The sequence below is a fragment of the Bacillus rossius genome, chromosome 16, assembly GCF_032445375.1.
Source record: "Bacillus rossius redtenbacheri isolate Brsri chromosome 16, Brsri_v3, whole genome shotgun sequence".
Taxonomy (NCBI): Eukaryota; Metazoa; Arthropoda; class Insecta; order Phasmatodea; family Bacillidae; genus Bacillus; species Bacillus rossius.
In genome coordinates, this window is record NC_086343.1 from 37,844,758 (window position 1) to 37,864,568 (window position 19,811).

Below are 19,811 nucleotides of genomic sequence, written 5' to 3' on the forward strand. Positions count from 1 at the left end.
TTTAATGAGTAACAATTATTTATTCAATTTCGTAACAGTTCATACAAAAATTAATGACCAACACAGAACCTTTAAGTTTTCAATATAAAATTACAAAACAGGCAAACGATTACATTATGTGATTTTATAAATTTGACAATAAAATGTAAAACCTTTACCTTAAAGTGCTATAAAATGGACAATATATAATGGATTATTGAAAAAAAAAGAAAATATTTGGTATTATAAATTTGAAGATATAAATATATACTATATAAAATAAGTTGTACCTTTATTGTCAGTTTTAGTGCTTGAGTTTCAAGATTCATCAAATCTCAATCTGAAGTAGTTATGAAATATAAATAGGCTATCTCAGGAATGCATTTTAAAAGAAAATCCTGTAAACCAACTAAAATACTTTTTTTTTTAGTTTTAATTGACTGTTTTTTTTTGTGAACTTAAGATCTTAGCGTTTTACTTTTGTTACTCCATCAGCATATCCAGTGCTAAATATGTTTAAATCAACTTTTATGTGCACGAATTATTTGAAGAATATAATTGAAATAACTAGCAAGATACATGTTTTGGGCGGAGTTATCGGGCTCGTGACATCTCGAAAGGAACTGGAACAATGATGAAGAGTGTAGAGGCTCTATTCTCAGGAAATGACGGATCTCACGCCAAAGGAGAACCACTATAGAGCTGATAGTTCTAACTTGTTTTTGGGCTGATGAAATGTGTTATTTTCAGGTTATAAAAGTAACATTGAAAATTTTTTGTTGACATAACCGTATTCAATTTTTTTTACCAATTATTCATTGAGAGTAACTTTGCTATGTTTCTTCGTTTGCAATGCCCTTGGTGTTTGTCATTTCCCTTGCATTGCACTAAAAAAAGGTTTTTATCTGGAAGTAAAAGCACTAATTAAATTCTAAAGTGGTTTTATACATATTAAAAAAACTGAAATGAAATGTATTTATAAATACAAAATGTTTGATTAGTACATGCCATAAAATTTCCTTCACTGCACATTTGATTCACAGTGATTTTGCAAAGACTCAATAAACACAGTTGAAACTTATTAATTGAATTCGACATTAGTAGTGATCGACTAACTGAAATACCGGAATACGATTTTGATTGTTTGCTACTTCGCATTTGATGTATATGTGACGATAAATAAGCACGACCAGAATTAATGAAAAAATAATGACATGCTGAGGTAGTAAACCAGATAATCTTGAGTCAAACAACGTTCACATTTGTACACATTAACTAAAAATTGAAACAAGTGGTCTTTATGTACACGCGAAGTAAACTGTACATACGAAAACACTTCTTACGAAAGCGTTTTTTTTACTAATTTCGCAGTCACTGGTAACAGAAGCAACGCACTTCATAAATTATGATAAAGACCTTACTCTTCATTGGAGAGAGATTTGGGGATAAAACTCTCCTAAAAAGCACCAAATTTTTGGTATGAATCTAGGAAATGTCGGTATTCCTGAAACATTCCAACAGCGTGTCTGTGGGGTGTTGATTGCTCGCGGAACACGAGAGCAGAGTGACGTGTGGCTTGTCAGCTGGTCGCAGCGCGTCGCGGGCTCAGCCACGCCGCCTTCACCATGTCGGCGCCCTTCTCGGCGATCATGATGACCGGCGCGTTGATGTTGCCGCTGGTGATGGCGGGCATGATGCTGGCGTCCACGACGCGCAGCCCCTGGACTCCGTGCACGCGCAGCTCGGGGTCCACCACGGCGCGCGGGTCGCCGGCGGGGCCCATCTTGGCCGAGCCAGACATGTGGTAGATGGTGAGCGTGTACTGGCGCACGAAGCACTCCCAGTACTCGTCCGTGAAGTCGGGCAGGTGGCGGCAGTTGGGCAGCTTCGCGCGGTGGAAGCGCGTCCCGAAGCGCCGCATCGCCGTCGTCTCGCCCACCGCCAGCGCCGTCTTGACGCCCTCCCGCATCACCGCCACGTCGTCCGGGTGCGTGAGGTAGTTGGGGTAGATGAGCGGGTACTCCATGGGGTCCTTGCTGCGCAGCTTCAGGTAGCCGCGGCTCTTGGGCCGCAGGATCATCGGGAAGATGCCGAACACCTCGCGGCCCGTGATGTTGCCGAACACGTCGTCGTAGAACTGCTGCGTGAGACCGTGCGCGCGGCGCACCTGCTTGGCGTCCGAGGTGGTCGACGAGGCGCACATCATGAACTCCATGTCGGGCCAGTCGTCGGAGGCGTTGGCGTACTTGGTCTTGACGAAGGCGACCACCTCGATGCCCACGCTGGACGTGAGCGGGCCGGAGCCCTCGTAGGCGTACTTGAGCGCCGTGTTGAGGTTCATGACGCGGTCCACGACCAGCGAGACGGGCGGGTCGACGAGGAAGGCGACCCCGCCGGCGGCGATGTGGTCCATGAGGTTCTGCCCCACCCCGGGACTGTCCTGCACCACGGGGATGCCCACCTCCCGGAGGTGCGCCGCCGGGCCGACGCCGGACAGCATGAGCAGCTGCGGGGTGTTGATGGTGCCCGCCGACAGGATCACCTCCTTCCTCGCCAGCACCGTGTGCTTGCGGCGGTCCCTGACGAGCTCCACCCCGTAGGCGCGCCTCGTGGCCGGGTCGATCAGCACCTTGGTCACGTGCGACAGCAGCGCCACGTCGAGGTTCCTGCGCAGACGCGCGGGCCTCAGGAACGCCTTGGCGGTGCTGCAGCGAGAGCCGCGCCGCATCGTGTACTGGAAGAAGGCGAACCCGGTCTGGTTCTCGCCGTTCACGTCCACGTGGTCGTAGCCCATCTCCACGCCGGCCTGGATGAAGGCGGGGCCCAGCGGGGACACCCAGGGCGCGTCCTGCACCGTGAGCAACCCCCCGGTGCCGTGGTAGCGGCCGCTGCGCGCGAGGTACGGGTTGCGCTGGTCCTGCGACTTCTTGAAGTAGGGCAGCACGTCCTCGTAGCCCCAGCCCGGGTTGCCGAGGCTCGCCCACTGGTCGAAGTCGCGGCGGTTGCCGCGGATGTAGAGCATGGTGTTGAGCACGCTGGAGCCGCCCAGCACCTTGCCGCGGGTCCAGGCGCAGCGCTGGTCCTCCATGGCCTGGCACGCCGAGGGCTGCGGCTGCGTGCGGTACCCCCAGTCCAGGCGGCTCTTGTGCAGGTACAGCGACAGGATGGGCACGTCGGCGATCTCCGGCTCGTCGCCGCCCGCCTCCAGCAGCAGCACGCTCCAGTCGGGCACCTCGGACAGCCGGTGGGCCAGCACGGAGCCCGCCGAGCCGCCGCCCACCACCACGAAGTCGTACTCGGCCCGCAGCGCCTTCACGCTCGCCACGCGGCTCTCCGGGTCGAACAGGTCGTAGTTGTAGTAGGCGAGCGTGGCGAGCAGCGTGGGCAGGAACCACAGCTTGAAGCCGAGGATGCCCGTGGCGGTCTTCAGCGCCGCCGTGACCACGCCCAGCGCCGCGGGCATCGCGGCTGCGTCAGGTCCTCGCCAGCTGCGTCAGGTCCTCGCCAGCTGCGTCATGGCGGCGGGCCGACCCCTCGTCTCACACCCCGCTGGAACACACTGTCACCCGCCTGTCCACATCAACACTGTCACCCGCCTGTCCACATCAACACTGTCACCCGCCTGTCCACATCAACACTGTCACCCACCTGTCCACATCAACACTGTCACCCGCCTGTCCACATCAACACTGTCAACCGCCTGTCCACATCAACACTGTCACCCGCCTGTCCACATCAACACTGTCACCCGCCTGTACACATCAACACTGTCACCCGCCTGTACACATCAACACTGTCACCCACCTGTCCACATCAACACTGTCACCCACCTGTCCACATCAACACTGTCACCCGCCTGTCCACATCAACACTGTCAACCGCCTGTCCACATCAACACTGTCACCCGCCTGTCCACATCAACACAAACAACAACGATCATATGTACTTATTTTCGAACGACTTTTAAGTGAAAACTTCTATGGGAAGGTTTGGATAGTCAGTAAATTCATAAAAGTCGTCATCGACATGGTCACGTGACGTGTTAACGATAACACCATATCTGTTCCTATTAGTGTTCGAATTGTGTTTTGTTCAATTTTTATTTTACATCTTAAGTATTCGATTACTGTGCAGTAAAAAGTGAGTATAACATATATTAATATTCTCATATAGTTTTATAGTTTGAATAACGAGTCTTTGTAGCAATATAACCTAAAAATTAAGCACATTATTTTTTTTAATACTTACAATTACTATGCAATGCGTATTTTGTAGTAATTTAGGAGTTATTTTATTAACGCGATGAAACAAATTATCTGTGTGATAATATTTTTTCGTAAAAATTGCGAAATGACTTTGATTTTTATCAAAAAATATTTTCTTATGTTACACAATTATCTTTTACAAAGTTAGTATTTCTTATTTCAAATTATATTTGTATTTTAATATTTCTATTATTAATTTAAAAACATATAATTTACAAGTTTTTATTTAAGATAAGATAAACAATTAATTTGGATATCCAAAAATAACAACTGTTTGTTTATAGTTTTAAGTTTTCACTTCTGTCAGCAGTCCTCATGACTGCTTTGAAATTTTTTTTTAATTTGAAACATATGCTTGGAAACATAGTATGTCTCTGTATGACAAACATGTTGTCAAAATTTTAATTTTAAAGTAAACATGTTTGAAACTAAAAGAAAAAATTACTTCAGTTATACTTTTTTTTTGAGGAAAGACTATCAGAACATTTTAGAGGTTTGAAAAAACTTATAAAACAGTCCATAGTTGTAAGTAAAACTAGTGTACGCATATTAATAAAATTTAATAAATCTAATGAAATCCTTGGACTTTAGATGATACTTGAAACATAATAGTCTACTTTCACCATCTTCTTGCGAAAATCATCACATTACATTGTTTGTTTCATTCAGCCTTATCTTAAGTATGGTGTAGCTACAAATGCTATATAATCAACACCAGATTCTGAAGATTAACTTGTGTATAAATATTTTGTTTGAGCACAAATATGTATTATATTTATGAGCATATATAAGGGGGGGGGGGGGTTCAGGGCGTCCAGACCCCCCCCCCTCTCCTTAGCATACGACATAATTAAAATTAGCAGAATATTGATGACGGTTAATATAATCTATGCCACAAAATATGAGCACGCGTCACAACAATGAAGTACCTATATATGCTACGTGGACACTGCGCCTTGCACATCCCCCCTCCCGACTTCTGCGCACCATTCATACTGCGCATGCGCCTCACCCGCCTCCCGCGCGACGCACTTACTGCGCATGCGCACAACAGTCGAGTCTCGCGACCTTGATAGAACCACGCGCCATCGCCAGCCAACATGGTTTTTCAAGCCATCTTTTGTTGCTATTAAATGTCTACTCTTGAATAAAAATGTATTATGAAACGTTCATCAAACCAAGTATCATTTTTGGATTTTTTTGCAAAAAAGGAGAGAGTGAAATCCCACATTGAAGAAGTAGACTGGCTCGACTGAAAAATCTGTCATCCGAGAAGATTTTCTACAATTTATCAACGTAGAAGATGTTTCAGCTCAAGTGTTAGCGAAGACTATTATAACGCATCTCTTAAGCTATAATTTGGATATGAATAAATTTATTGGGCAAGGGTTTGATGTTGCTGCAGTGATGAGTGGTCGCTTACGAGGCGTGAGAACAATTATCGCAGAACAATAGCCAAAAGCGACACTGTGTGGCTCACGTTATGAATTTGGTTCTAGCGCATTCAAGTGAGGTACTTATGATAAGAAACTGTATCGGAACCATAAAAAGTATAGTAAACTTTTTTTCGTCAATCTCGACTTAGAGACAGTCTTATGAAGAAAATTGCGTATCAAAATAACTCATCTCATTCAATGCTAATCCCTCTTTGTGAGACGCGATGGACAGAAAAACATGTGGCTGTTGAGAGATTCGCAGAAATGCTTCCAGTAGTACGCACAGCACTTGAAACACTTCAGGATTCTGCTAATAGAAATGTCAGCACTGAAGCATACCAACTGCAAACAGCTATAGAAAACAGCCAATTTATTGTGTCATTAGTTGTACTGAGAAAAGTATTTTCATATACAGTAAAACTAAATAAGGCAATGCAAAAGATCAATGTCGATTTGACCAATATTCGCAGTTATGTAAAAACAATAAAAAATACTTTACAAAATATTCGGAATGAAAAAGAGTTCGCGATCCTTTTCGAGCAAGCAAAGAATATCAGTTTAAACGACATAAATGTTCCAAGAACGACTGGAAGGAAAACTCAGCGCAGTAATGTTCCAGGAGAAACTGCTGAGAGATATTACTGTCGAAATGTATTTTACCCTTTCATTGACCATGTGATTACAAAACTTGATGCACGCTTTATATCACATGAAGAAACAATAGAAAGGATTAAAATGCTTCTGCCTGAGAAGATCAATAAGGGTCCTGGATAAGCGAAAAGCTTAAAAAAATAGCACTTTATTTTTTGGAGAAACTGAGGCAAATAATTTAATTTTTCAAGTCAGTATGAAATATGGCAGAATCATTGGGAACATGATGAATGACTAACTGGGCTTGCGTTGATGAGCGTTAATCGTGACATAGTTTCTGAACTGGATTCAGATGAAATCATAAATATGTTGGCCATTAGACTAAATTTAATACTTAGAAGTTTTCAAATTTTTAACTTTTTACTTCTAATTTATTATTTTATTTTGAAGGATTTTTATGCCAAATGGTTTAATTGATTGTAGTCTTTTTTATGTCAAAATGTTTTTATGTTGATTGTGCAATATGGAAATAAATAAAAGCCGAAGCATCACAAACAAAGATTGAATAAATATACCTATGTAATTTAAAAAATATATACTGATATATCTTCTACTTTGTTACTTTTACTATAGTAAAATAAATTCTTTATGGACATTACTTACAAATTTTATTTCAATGTACTATTATTTGTATGTAGCTTAATTGAATGTAGCTGAACTAGTGTGTACCCATTTCATGTTTAAGTAATTGCTAAATCATTATGATTTAAGCGTTTAGATTTTTAGTTTTTACCCACGGACCCCCCCCCCCCCGGAAAGCTATTGCTACAGCCGTGATTATATTGAAGAGTATTATATAATTAGTAATTGCCATTTTAGGGCGAAAGTAATCTAAAGTAACGAATATAAGATGCTTATTTGGCTAAGAAAATTGTATTTGTAGTATAATACCAGCATACAGTTTTTTTATGTGCTGATAAGGAAACTCAATAAGTTAGGTGAATTATGTAAAAATAAATATATTTTTTTGATCTTTTACAATTTAAAAAATTGAAGAAAAATATTTTTTTCCTTTAAGAACACTGCTGCTTTCATTTAAAAAAATTAAAAAATCCGTTATATGTTGCTTAATTATTTCTTTTAAACATCATCTCTTACTTGCACTAGTAGACGTAGCCATTGTAGTGTAGCCGGACAGTCGTACATTTCATCCACTATAATTGTGATAGCTAAAAGAAACTCAGGTAAGAAAATATAATAAAATAGTTTTAAATAAATCGTCAATAGAGGAAAATATTTCCTCTTAACTCCACATGAACTATACCAGTCACATACATAGACAGCTATACCCAAATCACGTCAAACAGAGCAGAAATCTTATGAGAAGATATCAGCAATTTCTCTCTGGATGCCATCGTTTCAGTTGTATCGATAAATAACTGACGCTAATTTTTTTCTTATAAAATTGTTCCACGTTTCAGCTTCAGGCTACCTTTAAATATTTTTGAAATTTAAGTTTGATGCACTTGAAGAGTAAGCAGGTGGCAACTCAATCTTAGACTCGGTCGCAATAATCCATGGTGGCTCTTCGTTTTCTTGTCTTTATGACTTTTCCTGTGAATTTATCATAATACACCTTTTGAATTTAGGCTAAATTAAAAATATATATATATTCTCGCAGATACTCAATATTATAAAAAAAACCGTAAATATTAACGCAAATAATCATAAATTATTATTACTCTCATGACCTTTCATAGCTCGAAAAAAGTTTAGTAAATAATTAACCTAGAAAATGTTGACTCAACAAATTCAAGAGATCCATAAATTAAATAAGTAGCTTGGCTTCTGGGTTGTAGCCGTGTCCTTGGCAAATAATTCACCAACGTTTCTGTCGACATTGCAGTCACTATCATCAGGGAGCAGTTACCTACTGTAGTACTGTACTGTTACTGTACTACTTAAGACAATAGCCGTGAAAGCCTGCGAACATTATTAATAAATTTAATAGTTATAACAAGAAACATAAACAACGCTCTCGGCTCGTGAGAAAAAAATTCGGCATCTTCCCGCCAAAATCTCGTGCTATGTGACGTGTGTACATAATTCGCCTGTGTTCCGTACACATGTCGTTGAAGAACATGGGACATGGAATGTCGAAACGCTTTTGCTCACGATGCGCATCGTTGAGATGATGGAGTACGTAGGTACTTCTTGCGCAAGCAATTAAATTGGCAGCGAACCAGGCTACGGGTATGCTGGATGCGTGTTCTGACGCAAAGAGGTACTGACGAGTTCGTCAGAACAATCAAACAATGCGAATGTAATGTAAATGTTTACACTCCCTGCAATCGCCTCTGCAGATTACACATGAACACGTATAGGAACTAGCAGGTCGTTCAAACCAGTTTGATTTTTCGCAATTAGCTGCGACGTCCAAGTGCTTGTTGCAGGTAATCAATAAGACATAACAATGCATGTGGAACAATTAATTAGTCTTTTATTTTAAAACAAGTCTCTGTGGGATATGTAAGAAAAAAATTACAAATACAAAATTCTTTCTCGGCAGAGACGTGAGATATTTTATTCCTGGAGACCTGGGCCTAACTCCTTTATCGTCTCTTGCAACAAAAAATCCGTTAAATTGTTTTTTTTTTTTTAACTACTCACTAATAACAATTTCAATATCGGAATTTCAAGGATGTACGCATCGTCTATAGGTTCCATCTTCGCTGGTGGATAGAAGCAAACTTATATCAGAACACGCCTGCACTGAAATCACTACGTTTAGACAGACAAATATGAGTTATTATGACTAATTCATTTTCGTTAGAACACGCATGTAGTCTAACGGTAGCCTAACACAAACGGCTCCGAGAGGGATGCCTGCTGGAGCTTTACGCGATCAGAAAAACACGTGTGATCAAGTGCTCGTGACAGTTCATTTTGATAAGCGGCGGAATGATACCAAAACTGGAGGAGAGACTTAGTCGTCTCATACGCCGAGTCGAAAGGTGAATTACATTGCTATTAATATTAACATAGAGATTTTCCTGTAAATTTATTCTTACACTTCTCTTGCATTTTATGTTTCGTCATGAAATTTTTCTCACCACATATTTTACTAAACTTATTTACGGGTATGAAATGTCATGCAAGCGTAAATTGTTATGAAAACTTGCGTGAAATTTTGCCGATACTTGTTTGTGAAATTTTGAGACGAAACATAAAATGTAAGGGAGGTATATAATCACATTGACAAGAAAAGCTATGAACTAATAGTTATGACACGAAAAATGAAATAATTAATTATGCGTGTAAGAGTGACCTTAAATATTAAACACGAAAACTAAAATGTTAGTTTGAATACTAACCAAACGTATCTCTAAGAATAATAGCAAATACCTAATTCTGTTTAGCGTGTTACAAATAATAATTTTTTTTTCTGGGTTGATAAACCATTTTTATGATATCAGACATTTAATTAAAAAAAAGAATTATATGCGTACCTCATCATTTACAACCACAACAATTTTAAACGCATATGCTTAATAAGAAATAATTCTATCGTAACGGCTTACATCTAGGCGCTCTTCTAAGTACAGGAGCGTTAAACAGTGACTTCGAATTCTTTTGAGAAACACCACGTCCACAAACTATGACTTTCTCACGCGAATACGTGAACGATGAGGCCAATTGTTAGCGGGTTCCTTCAGGACAGTCTCGACTCCACTGCAACACTTCATATCATATTTCTCCATCGAGGATCTTTTCACATTCTCATCGAGGAAACACGTTCTTCATCAGGACAGCGAGGGCCGTGAAGCGTGTACACGTGCACAACATTTTTATAAAAATTGCGTGTTTGTAGGATAAAGAAACTCGCAAGTGGTGAAATCCCCGCATAATCACCGCTGAACGGAGCAAGATGGCTGTTCGCTTGGGCATTGCGTGAGGGAAAGTTTGTCGTTATCAGGCAGTTTAATCGTTGCTAGTTAACAAATGAAGGTTTATTGCCTTAGTCTGCAGCATTTCGTGCTGACCGCGAGTGTACCAATGGCCATTGTACAGAGAGAGTGGCGAGTGAAGCTGAGAGAGTAATAAGAATCTTCCGTTACGCATCCTGGTTGCAGAACAATCTCCAGTATAAACCATAGGAAAACAGTTCGCATGTACAGATGACGGCACTGGCGTAGATCTCGGGAAGGGCGGGGGGGGGGGGGGGGGGTCAGTTTGCCTGGGCCACCTTGGAATCAAAAAGCCCCCCTCTGATGGGGTCCACTAGCGCTTGTAAAAAAGATGAAAAATGGGATTTATAAAAGTTATCCCACCCCCACCCCCCTTGGGAATCCTACAGATTTTTGCCCATGTATGACGATCACCTATCCGAATACCTTCTTAAAGGATCCTTGAAAAGTGCATCTCAAAGTATGTCAGCCATTTTTGTTGGCCTTCAGAATAATCAAGGATCCTTACATAATCATTTTATTTTTCAAAGACATGCATACATCCTTGTGCCATTTAAAAAGCCAGTGATGCTTTCTTTGGTAGACATGTGACTAAAGGCGGTAGTTGAAGCAGCCAACTAGTGCTTACAATTTTTTTATGAGTAGCTATAAATGGGGAACACGAAAAAATTTAAATTTGGCTAGGAATAAATCAAGAATTATCTGTGAACACAACAAAATGACCGCCAAAATAAGTTTATTTATACTACACCCGGTTTATTTTTGTGTTGAAAGAATTTGAACATCCTTTCAAAGCTAGTTGCTCACCAAATGCAGTCTTTATATTAAATAATCTACTAACAATGCATCAGTGTGCGGACGTACACTTCCTATTTGCAAACACGCGCGGCATTTCGCGACACGCGAGATGCGATAGTTTCTGCGCTGGGTTACGTCACAGCTGTACAAGAGTGGCCGAGAGTTTCTAGGAATGTGCGATAGTTGAGGCTAGAAAGCTTGCTTCCTCTGTGTAACTCGTGTGTGGTGAAACCGATAAAAGATCTGACATCGGTATCTATTTACACTTCCTTATTTATTATCTACGAGACGTAAGCGCAGTGGCTTTGTGATTGCAATTTGTTTTCGTAAAAAACAAAATCTCCTTAAGGATGACGAGGTAGGGTAATGCCACGAAGGCTGTTAAACGTTTATTCAAAGCTTGTAAAAAAAACACGTGAAAATCGAATTAAAGCTTGAAAACAAAACGCTATAAATTACAGAAAAATAAATTTGAAAAATAATATATCTAATAAAATTTTTAAAATTATATCTAATTAATATTTTTACAAAACGTTGATTGATAAAGTTTATCTTACTTGGTAGGAGTGAAAGTTTTGGTTTGAAGTATACTCAAGACGAGGTACCGTCGTTGTGAGGAACTACTGTGTGACTTCACTCCTGCAGTCACGACCCTCTACTTCACGTTACGCAAGAAGAGCCCGCCCGTGGCGAGTGACTGGACGAAGCGCCAAGAGTAGAAAGCTAATCATGAGATGTGTCTGAATGTGTGACATTGAGCAGAGCCGAGGTCAGCTTCCGGCAGACAGGTGTGACGTGTTGCGAAGAAAGCAGCGAGGGGCTGCTGGCTGCTCGGGCGCCTGTTCTCTTCTTCTACACGGCTGCTCCGATCTACACGCGCGAGCAATGCGAGACAATTGTTAGTGAAATATGACGACTTGTAACAGAAAACTTCTAAAGTAGCTTGGCTTCTGGGTTGTAGCCGTGTCCTTGACGAATAATTCACCAACGTTTCGGTCGACATTACAGTCGCCATCATCAGGGAGCAGTTACCTACTAGTAGGATAAATATGGGTTAAGAAAAGTTTGTCAAAATTAGAAACAAAACATTTGAGCTCTGTTCATTGAATGACGCTGCCTATTAAAATATAAGACAAAATTTATTTCATAATAATGTTTTAAGGGAACATTTCTTCGAGCTGTTTGCATTTGCGCGGGAAAGAGAACATTTAAAAATCATAAATGCCAACGGCATTCTTAAACAAAACGTGAAATCTCAATGTTATCACATGAAAATACACATCAAAAACCCTGCACGTGTTTCTGTCCCGCTATGAAGAGAGAGGTAAATGTTATATTCAACGATTATTTAGAATGCGCGACCTTCGATTTATAGTAAGCTCCAATTCCAAACAACTTATATCCCACTTTCGTGAGTAAATTTAACATCAAACATGCAGGGAACTTAAATTGGATCATAGATTCTGGAGAATTAATGGTCACCAGGATTCTTTGCTAAAAAAAAAAACCTCTCATAGGCCACAGGGTGCTTTACTATAACATATACACAGTTAAAAAGTTTTCTTAATAATTGGTTACATTTTTACTGCTTCATTTCACGTTATTTACTGTAACTGTACAAATTTATTTGTTTCTAAAAATGGCATTATATCAGTCCTGAGCAAAAAAATTTTTTTTTTAAACTTGTACAAAGGAGTCAAATAAATGGCCCTGGTATACAGTTATTCAGAAGGCAGAACCATAACCTCAAAACACGTTTATACAAACTCTGGACTGTCATCGAAGTATAAAATGACTCTGCAGTTAAGTAAAACTGATTGGTTAGGCTAGGTCAGCTACATTAATATTAAAGATTTAATACATAATCAATACCTATGTAAAACGTAACAAACGTATTTGACACCACTCAACCAATCTTTCACTTAGGTTATATCAGCCGTAATTCCTCTGAATTTCTGCAAATTTACCCTGAACAGAAACGGAAGTTACGACTGTGAAGCTCTATCGTGTTCGCAGCTTCCGGCACGCTTGTTTATAACATGGACGTCTCAAGCAACCCCCTCCTGTATTTCCCACGCCGATGTGAGTACAACAGCACACTGACGCACTAGCTGCATCAGCGCGCCGTGGGAGACCTTTGCGCGTTTCGTTACTTTCTGACGAGCACTGACATCGCAGCTGTCCACCAGCGGTGACGCAACAAAGTCCGCAGTACAGCACCTCTGATCACCAGTAGTTCGATAGCTTCTAAACAGTTTACAGCAAAGCTCATTCAAATAAAATAACTAGAAAAAACAAGTTAAGAATTATATTTCTCTCAATTTATAAAAATAAAAAACAGGTCTAATATCAAACTTTCATGTAATAACCCTTAAGAAAAACACAATGCAATTTTATTGTAGAAAAATACATATAAATTTTAATAAGATATAAATATATATATTAAAGATAATACAACATTTAGGTGAATGCATTTACTTTTATTTTTATACTTTTATATGCGTGTCTGCATGGTCGTCAAGCGCCTTAGAAGTGAAAGTTCACAGAAAAGAGGGACGTTGTATAATTGAAACACGCGTAATAATGCGTTGAAAATACACTTTCATTTTGTAAAGTCTGTCCATGTCTTCAATGGAATCCATTAATTTATTAAGGTGTTCATGATAGCTAAATTATGATACAATAAACTACTGGAGATGTCTATATGTACTCTAATCCTAACACCGGATCTAACATCAGAGTTGAAAGTTTAGAATTGCGAATTACGAGTTGCGACTGTATGCAAAAATAGGCACGAGTGAGGAAACATAAGAAAAAAGTAAGTGAAAGTATGTAAACGTTTATGAAAGTATTGGAAAGTATATGAAATCATGCACTGTTGTGTCATTTTTAACCGTCTGTAAAAATGTTTCATTTCAAAACAATATTTTAGAACCCCACATAATTAAACAATATCCGATACATACGTTACATACGTTAAACACTTTATCTCTGTTATCTACTTACTTCCGTTACCCCGTGATTCTGATATGACTCTACAGACTGTAAAAATGTTTCACTTCAAAAAATTCATTACTGCTTATATTCTGTGCTCGTTGCGTAAAGAGGGTTAAGTCACAAATTGTTAAAAATCAGTTATTATCACAGACAAGTTTGCGAAACTGATAAGGGAGATTAGGTACATTATTTTAAAACAATTAATGAGTTTCCAAAGTTATAAAGCAGTTAATAAAGCTAAAAAAACTGACTTCAAGAAACCTGATAATTCTCAATCGATTTCTCAAAACTATGATTTTGGACTTAACCCCTTTTACGCAACAAACACAGATATATTCCATAAATTTTCGAAGTATTTCCACTGATATTTTTGGGATCTTGCGACTATCGTGAAAGGATGTTAGTCTGAGTAATTATATGCAATGCATGTTACAACGCTGGAAGTTGTACGCCTGCAGTGTAGGCAGTCCCCACTGCGAACAAGAAGCGCCCGCTGCCTATACAAAGGTCGCCTAAATTAAAATCACATTTCCTCTATGGGGAGACACATTAAGAGCCAGAAATTAAGCAACACATTTGTTTTTATACAGTAAGGGTAAATACGTGTTTTCGAAAAAGCCAGCAATATAAATTACCTCAATGCGCAACATTTTTTTTTCTTTGACCTTCAACAGTACTACATGTGGGCAGCACTCTGTGGCAGACTATCACACATGGGTGGATTAGTATAGTCTAGCTACGGAACATGAAGTTATATGTTATGGCTGTGGCCTGAAAAATGCTTGATGCATCAAATCATTTTTTTAGACTAACTTTATAAAAAGAATATTATTGTGTTTCTTTACGTGTACTTGCTGCTTTATAACTATATAATTCTCTGAGGCCCTGATTAAAAATATTAATGAATGACAGTAAAATAGAAATAAACGCGTATTATTGAGTGTCTAAAAAGGTCACAAAAAATTGGTTGTCTGTAAAGTGGGTTTACGGACAATAGTTTAACGCGAAAACGTCATAACAAAACATTTATGAAATGAATGCACACTTTTATGAATAAAATTGAATAATATTTATTGAATTATCACTATTTTGTATGGATACAAAGAAAGAGTGAAATGAAATCTACAATTTAATTGATACATTTAGTTTTATTTGCACTCATTAATTCAATAATGTTTATTACTTTAACGAAGAGATTATTTTAATTATAACTTTTATACATGTTTGCTATTTAACTTCTTACAATCTGTGTTATTCTGTTAAGGATAGGATGATGATAGGAAAAGTAGGAAACCAATGGGAGTGTTTCAAGTTTAATGTGCCTCGAAAATGTCAAATCGATGGTTTGTCCAATCGAGTGGAATAGAGATAAATGCGGCGCAAGCGTACAATGAGCGTAACGGGACACAGCGTAACGGGACAATATGCGTAACGGGACACTTTTTTGTGTGTGCAGCCGGCGTTCATCGATTAATTAGACGTTGTCACGTCAAAAGTGCAAACATTCAATTATTACAGATTGGCTTGCATTGAACATTTATGTTTGAGCGGCTGGATGTAAAACACTGGTGGGATTATCGATTCCCACGATAGGGTTCACATGAAGCCCATGTGGCGCGGGTGATGAGGTGCAGCCCGACACCCAGCCGAGTGGAGTGACCTCTGTCGCCGCGTGCACCCGTGCGCCTCGCGAGTAGGGGGTGATACGGGTAGGATCAAACAGGCCATGGGCGAAACAACAAGGGGGGGGGGGCAAGGGTATTTTGCTCCCCCTTCTGAAACCATGAACGGGGGCAAAGAAAGTGCTGTGTAATAAATTTTTAGATAGTAAAACTGCTTTAATAGCACCATTTTCCACCTTGAAATACAAATTTTCCCGGGGGAGGACCACCGGACCCCCCGCTTCAATAGGGGGGATCGATGATTCTTTATAAAAAGGTATAATTCCCCCCCATCCTTTGGAAATTTTGTTGTTGCGCCCCTGAAACAGGCTGCCTTATTCAAGGAGCGGGCCTGCTGCTCTGGCCAGCCCGAGGAAAGCGTGAAAATGTCACGGATCACCGAAGGTGAGAATACGGGAGTACCCGGAGAACACCCACCGTCTGACGTCAACGTCCGCTGCGTATTCCTCCTGGGGAGATGCTTGGAGGTTCCTGGAGGTCAACTCTTCAGTACACTGCACCGCCACAGCTCTGAAAATAAGAAAACAGCTTCAATACATACAAAAAAAATTTAAAAGCAGTCATGAGGACTGCCGACAGAAGTGAAAACTTAAAACTTATAAACAAACAGTTGTTTTTTTTGGATATCCAAATTAATAGTTTGAGCTTAAATTAAAACTTGTAAATCAAAGTAACTATTATTAATATTAATAATGGAATAAAGAAAATACAAATATAATTTGAAATAAGATATACTAACTTTGTAAAATATAATTGTATAACATAAGGAAATATTTTTTGATAAAAATCAGCGACTTTTGCGCAGTTTTTACACAACAAATTTGTTTTATCACGATAGTAAAATAACTCCTTAATTACTATAAAATACGCATTGCATAGTTATTGTAGGTATTAAAAAAAGAAATATTTATGTTTTTAATTTTTAGGTTATATTGCTACAAAAACTAAGTTTTATTCGTTATTAAAACTATAAAAACGGACCCCTTAAGGACTCTTATGCTGCTAAAATTACATAATTGGAAATATTATTCTTAATAACATTTATTATAATTACTACACATGTAAGTAATGATGCAGGGTGGTTATTTAACACATAAAATGAATAGGATGTAGCATTTTAAAGTTTTAAGGTAATAATGTGAAATGGCCATTTTACCCCATAGGTGGGGCAAAACGGCCACCTTTTAATTAAAACTAAAAACAAATGTTTTATCACTTAAACTGCACACTCATCACAAATGAAATCATATTTAGCCTTGCCATAAACTCCAGAACAAATTTCGTGGAACCAAATGTCACAACCACTGCACTGAATCCATGGTTCACCTTCTTCATCATCGTAAAAGTCTCCTTCACATTTGCCACATCTATTATGTTCCTGCAGTGTCTTTTTTGGTTGAATTATTCTATTAGTTCCACTTGTAGAAGGTCCAAGGCATATTGCCCAATGCTGGGGCTTTTTTTACCTTCACTTGCTTTGGCAGCATAACCTTGAGAGAGCTTTTTTTTCTTTTCTTGCATAGCACATAATTTTACCAGTTTCAATTGTTCCTTCCCCTGTGCTAGCCTTTCAGCTTGCTTAACTATTTTATGTTTACTGGGCTAGTTAGGTGACGCGCAACTGTGGTTTTTGGCTTCCGTTTTGGAGTAAAATTTACCTTTCTTGGTAATGGTATCAAATCATGAAACATTTTCAATGATTTACAGTCGTTTGTTTTTCGTTTACAAATTTCTTTGTCCAATGAATCATCTGTGTTTATAACTTGTTCGTGGGATTGTTCAACAGAAACCACTGAACAAAGTTACATGTTTTCTTCAGATTGTTCACGGTTAATTTCAGTGGCCACAGTATCTCGTATCTCATTATAATCGCCACTGGTATCCACTTCTTCATACTCTGGAGGCTCCAGAGTATTTTTTGGGTGATCTGGATATTATTGGTCTTCCATGTCTTCACATTGGTGTCACCAGACTTATCCAAGTGTACATTTGCTGTAGGCCCACTAGTCACCTCACATGGACCAAAGCTTTCTTCTTGGAACACATTATCATCAAATGGACAGATGCCTGTGATTCTGAATCCGGTGATGGCAGTGTACATTGCGGCTGCTTGCAGATATGCATGAGTGAACATTGCTGAGAAATCATCTCTGGTAAGAGCTCTACCAGGATGATTTCTCATAAACCTCCTGCAGTTTTCTCTGTAAAAACTCTTGAGTAGGTTGAAACATATTCGGTCTAATGGCTGTGTCCAATGGGTAGTATGTGGAGGATGGCACACCATTTCAATTTTGTCTTTGACTGCATACTCAAGAGTTTTGCTAGACTTGCAGTGGGATCCATGCCCATCTAGCACCAGAAGTGCAGACTCTTCATTGCTTGGGCGATGTTTCTGGAAATGTTTCATCCACATAAGGAATGTAACCTTATCCATGTATCCACTTTTTGTAATAGTTACAAAAGTACCATGAGGAAACCCGGTCTTGAGTTTTTCAGGAAGTCTCTTACCCTTGAAAATTATAAAAGGTGGGATGTAATGTCCACTAGCAGAGAAACATGGCACAACAGTTGTTAAGACTCCCCTTTCTGAACTTTGTATTTGGTAGGAAACAGGTCTCCCAGTTTTTCCGATGATTAGTTTTGTACCGGGCACCATAGACAAACAAGACTCGTCACAATTGTAAACTCGAGGCACATCTCTGTCATCCCCTGTGATTTTTAGTGCAGTATTAAGACGTTTAAAATAACTTTTAATTGCTGTTCTGTTCATGGAGCTAGCTCTTGCCAAAGAAAGTCCAGTTTGTTTCCTTAATGTTATATCTGGGTGTCTATTACGAAATCCAGAGAACCAGTCTTCACCAGCTAATTTATTCTCACTATCGAAATTGTTTGGTATCCCATTTTCTTTACAAAAATCAAAAGCTATCTCCCTCACTTCTCTTGGAGTCATACGAAACCCCATTTTCTCTCAATTGTGCAGATGCTCAACTGAAGCAGCTTCATGCTTTCCTAGAACTGTATTCCTTCCTAAACACATGAATCCTGGTAATTTAATAATGGTTTTTCTGAGGATTTTCCAGCATTCCTTAAAAAAGCATACCATTACTGCTCCATCTACATCTCACTCCACCTCCACTAACACTTAAAGACATCAGTTGTTACTCAACATCAAAAATTTTCACAATCACAATCCCAATGTGTAATTTATGTTTTATTGAGTAAACTGTTACTGTTTTATAAATTTATACTGAATACTAATATGAAGTGAGGCCAAAATACAATTGTAAGTATAATTTTATGGCCATAAAGAGTTAGAATTAAATTGCAGACTGAAATTTTCATTCCGGGGTAAAATGGCCACTCCGGGGTAACACTGATTCAAAATCACTTAGTTGAAAAATACTAGGATACATTACGGACACAATATTGTTTTTTTACTCTTAAACTAGACATGACAAACAACACGTAACAATGATTAGACAGACTTCATGTTCTGCCAAAAATATACTACAGATTTTTAAATACCTACCTCTCTGTTAGCTCTTCATTAAAATAAATACGTAAAAAAGTCGTGTTGTGCCACACACGTGCGCACCGTCTAACAAAACATGAGAGCCTGGCTGCTCGCTTAAGATAAAGTTTCGCCTAACCTTGCGCAACACGCTGAACGTCAGACAGGCACTCGGTGTTGCCGTGCCAACTGTACAAAATAAAAAACAGTTCAGGTGGCCGTTTTCCCCCAGTGGCCACATTACCCCGGTCTACTGTATATCTATATAAGAATATTTATTTATTTTAAACATTTTTTTACTGCACATTAATCGTATAGTTAAGATTTAAAATAAAAATTGAACAAAAACACAGTTTTAACACTAATAGGAACAGAGAGTATAGTGTTATCGTTAACACGTCACTTGATCATGTCGATGACGACTTACATGAATTTACTCCCAATCCAAACCTTCCCGTAGATGTTTTCACTTCAATAATAACTATATTGCATACAAGTGTCTAGTATGTCATACAAACATTGCGTGTAACTTCACTCGCACCTTCACGCTAGTTGCGTGCGTCTTACGTATAAAATAGCATTAC

At 39.3% G+C, this 19,811-nt stretch overlaps 1 protein-coding gene across 1 annotated transcript in view; it reads right to left on the minus strand.

The window, feature by feature from the left end:
* LOC134539983 (glucose dehydrogenase [FAD, quinone]-like) overlaps positions 1 to 19,811 on the minus strand; it is a 132,774-nt gene continuing 112,963 nt past the window's right edge. The window contains exons 2-3 of the mRNA XM_063382388.1: positions 16,134 to 16,226; positions 1 to 3,538 (exon numbers count right to left, since the gene is read on the minus strand). Coding sequence (XP_063238458.1) covers positions 1,559 to 3,442 — 1,884 coding nt within the window. The 5' untranslated portion in view covers positions 3,443 to 3,538; positions 16,134 to 16,226 and the 3' untranslated portion in view covers positions 1 to 1,558. The remainder of the gene's footprint in view (positions 3,539 to 16,133; positions 16,227 to 19,811) is intronic.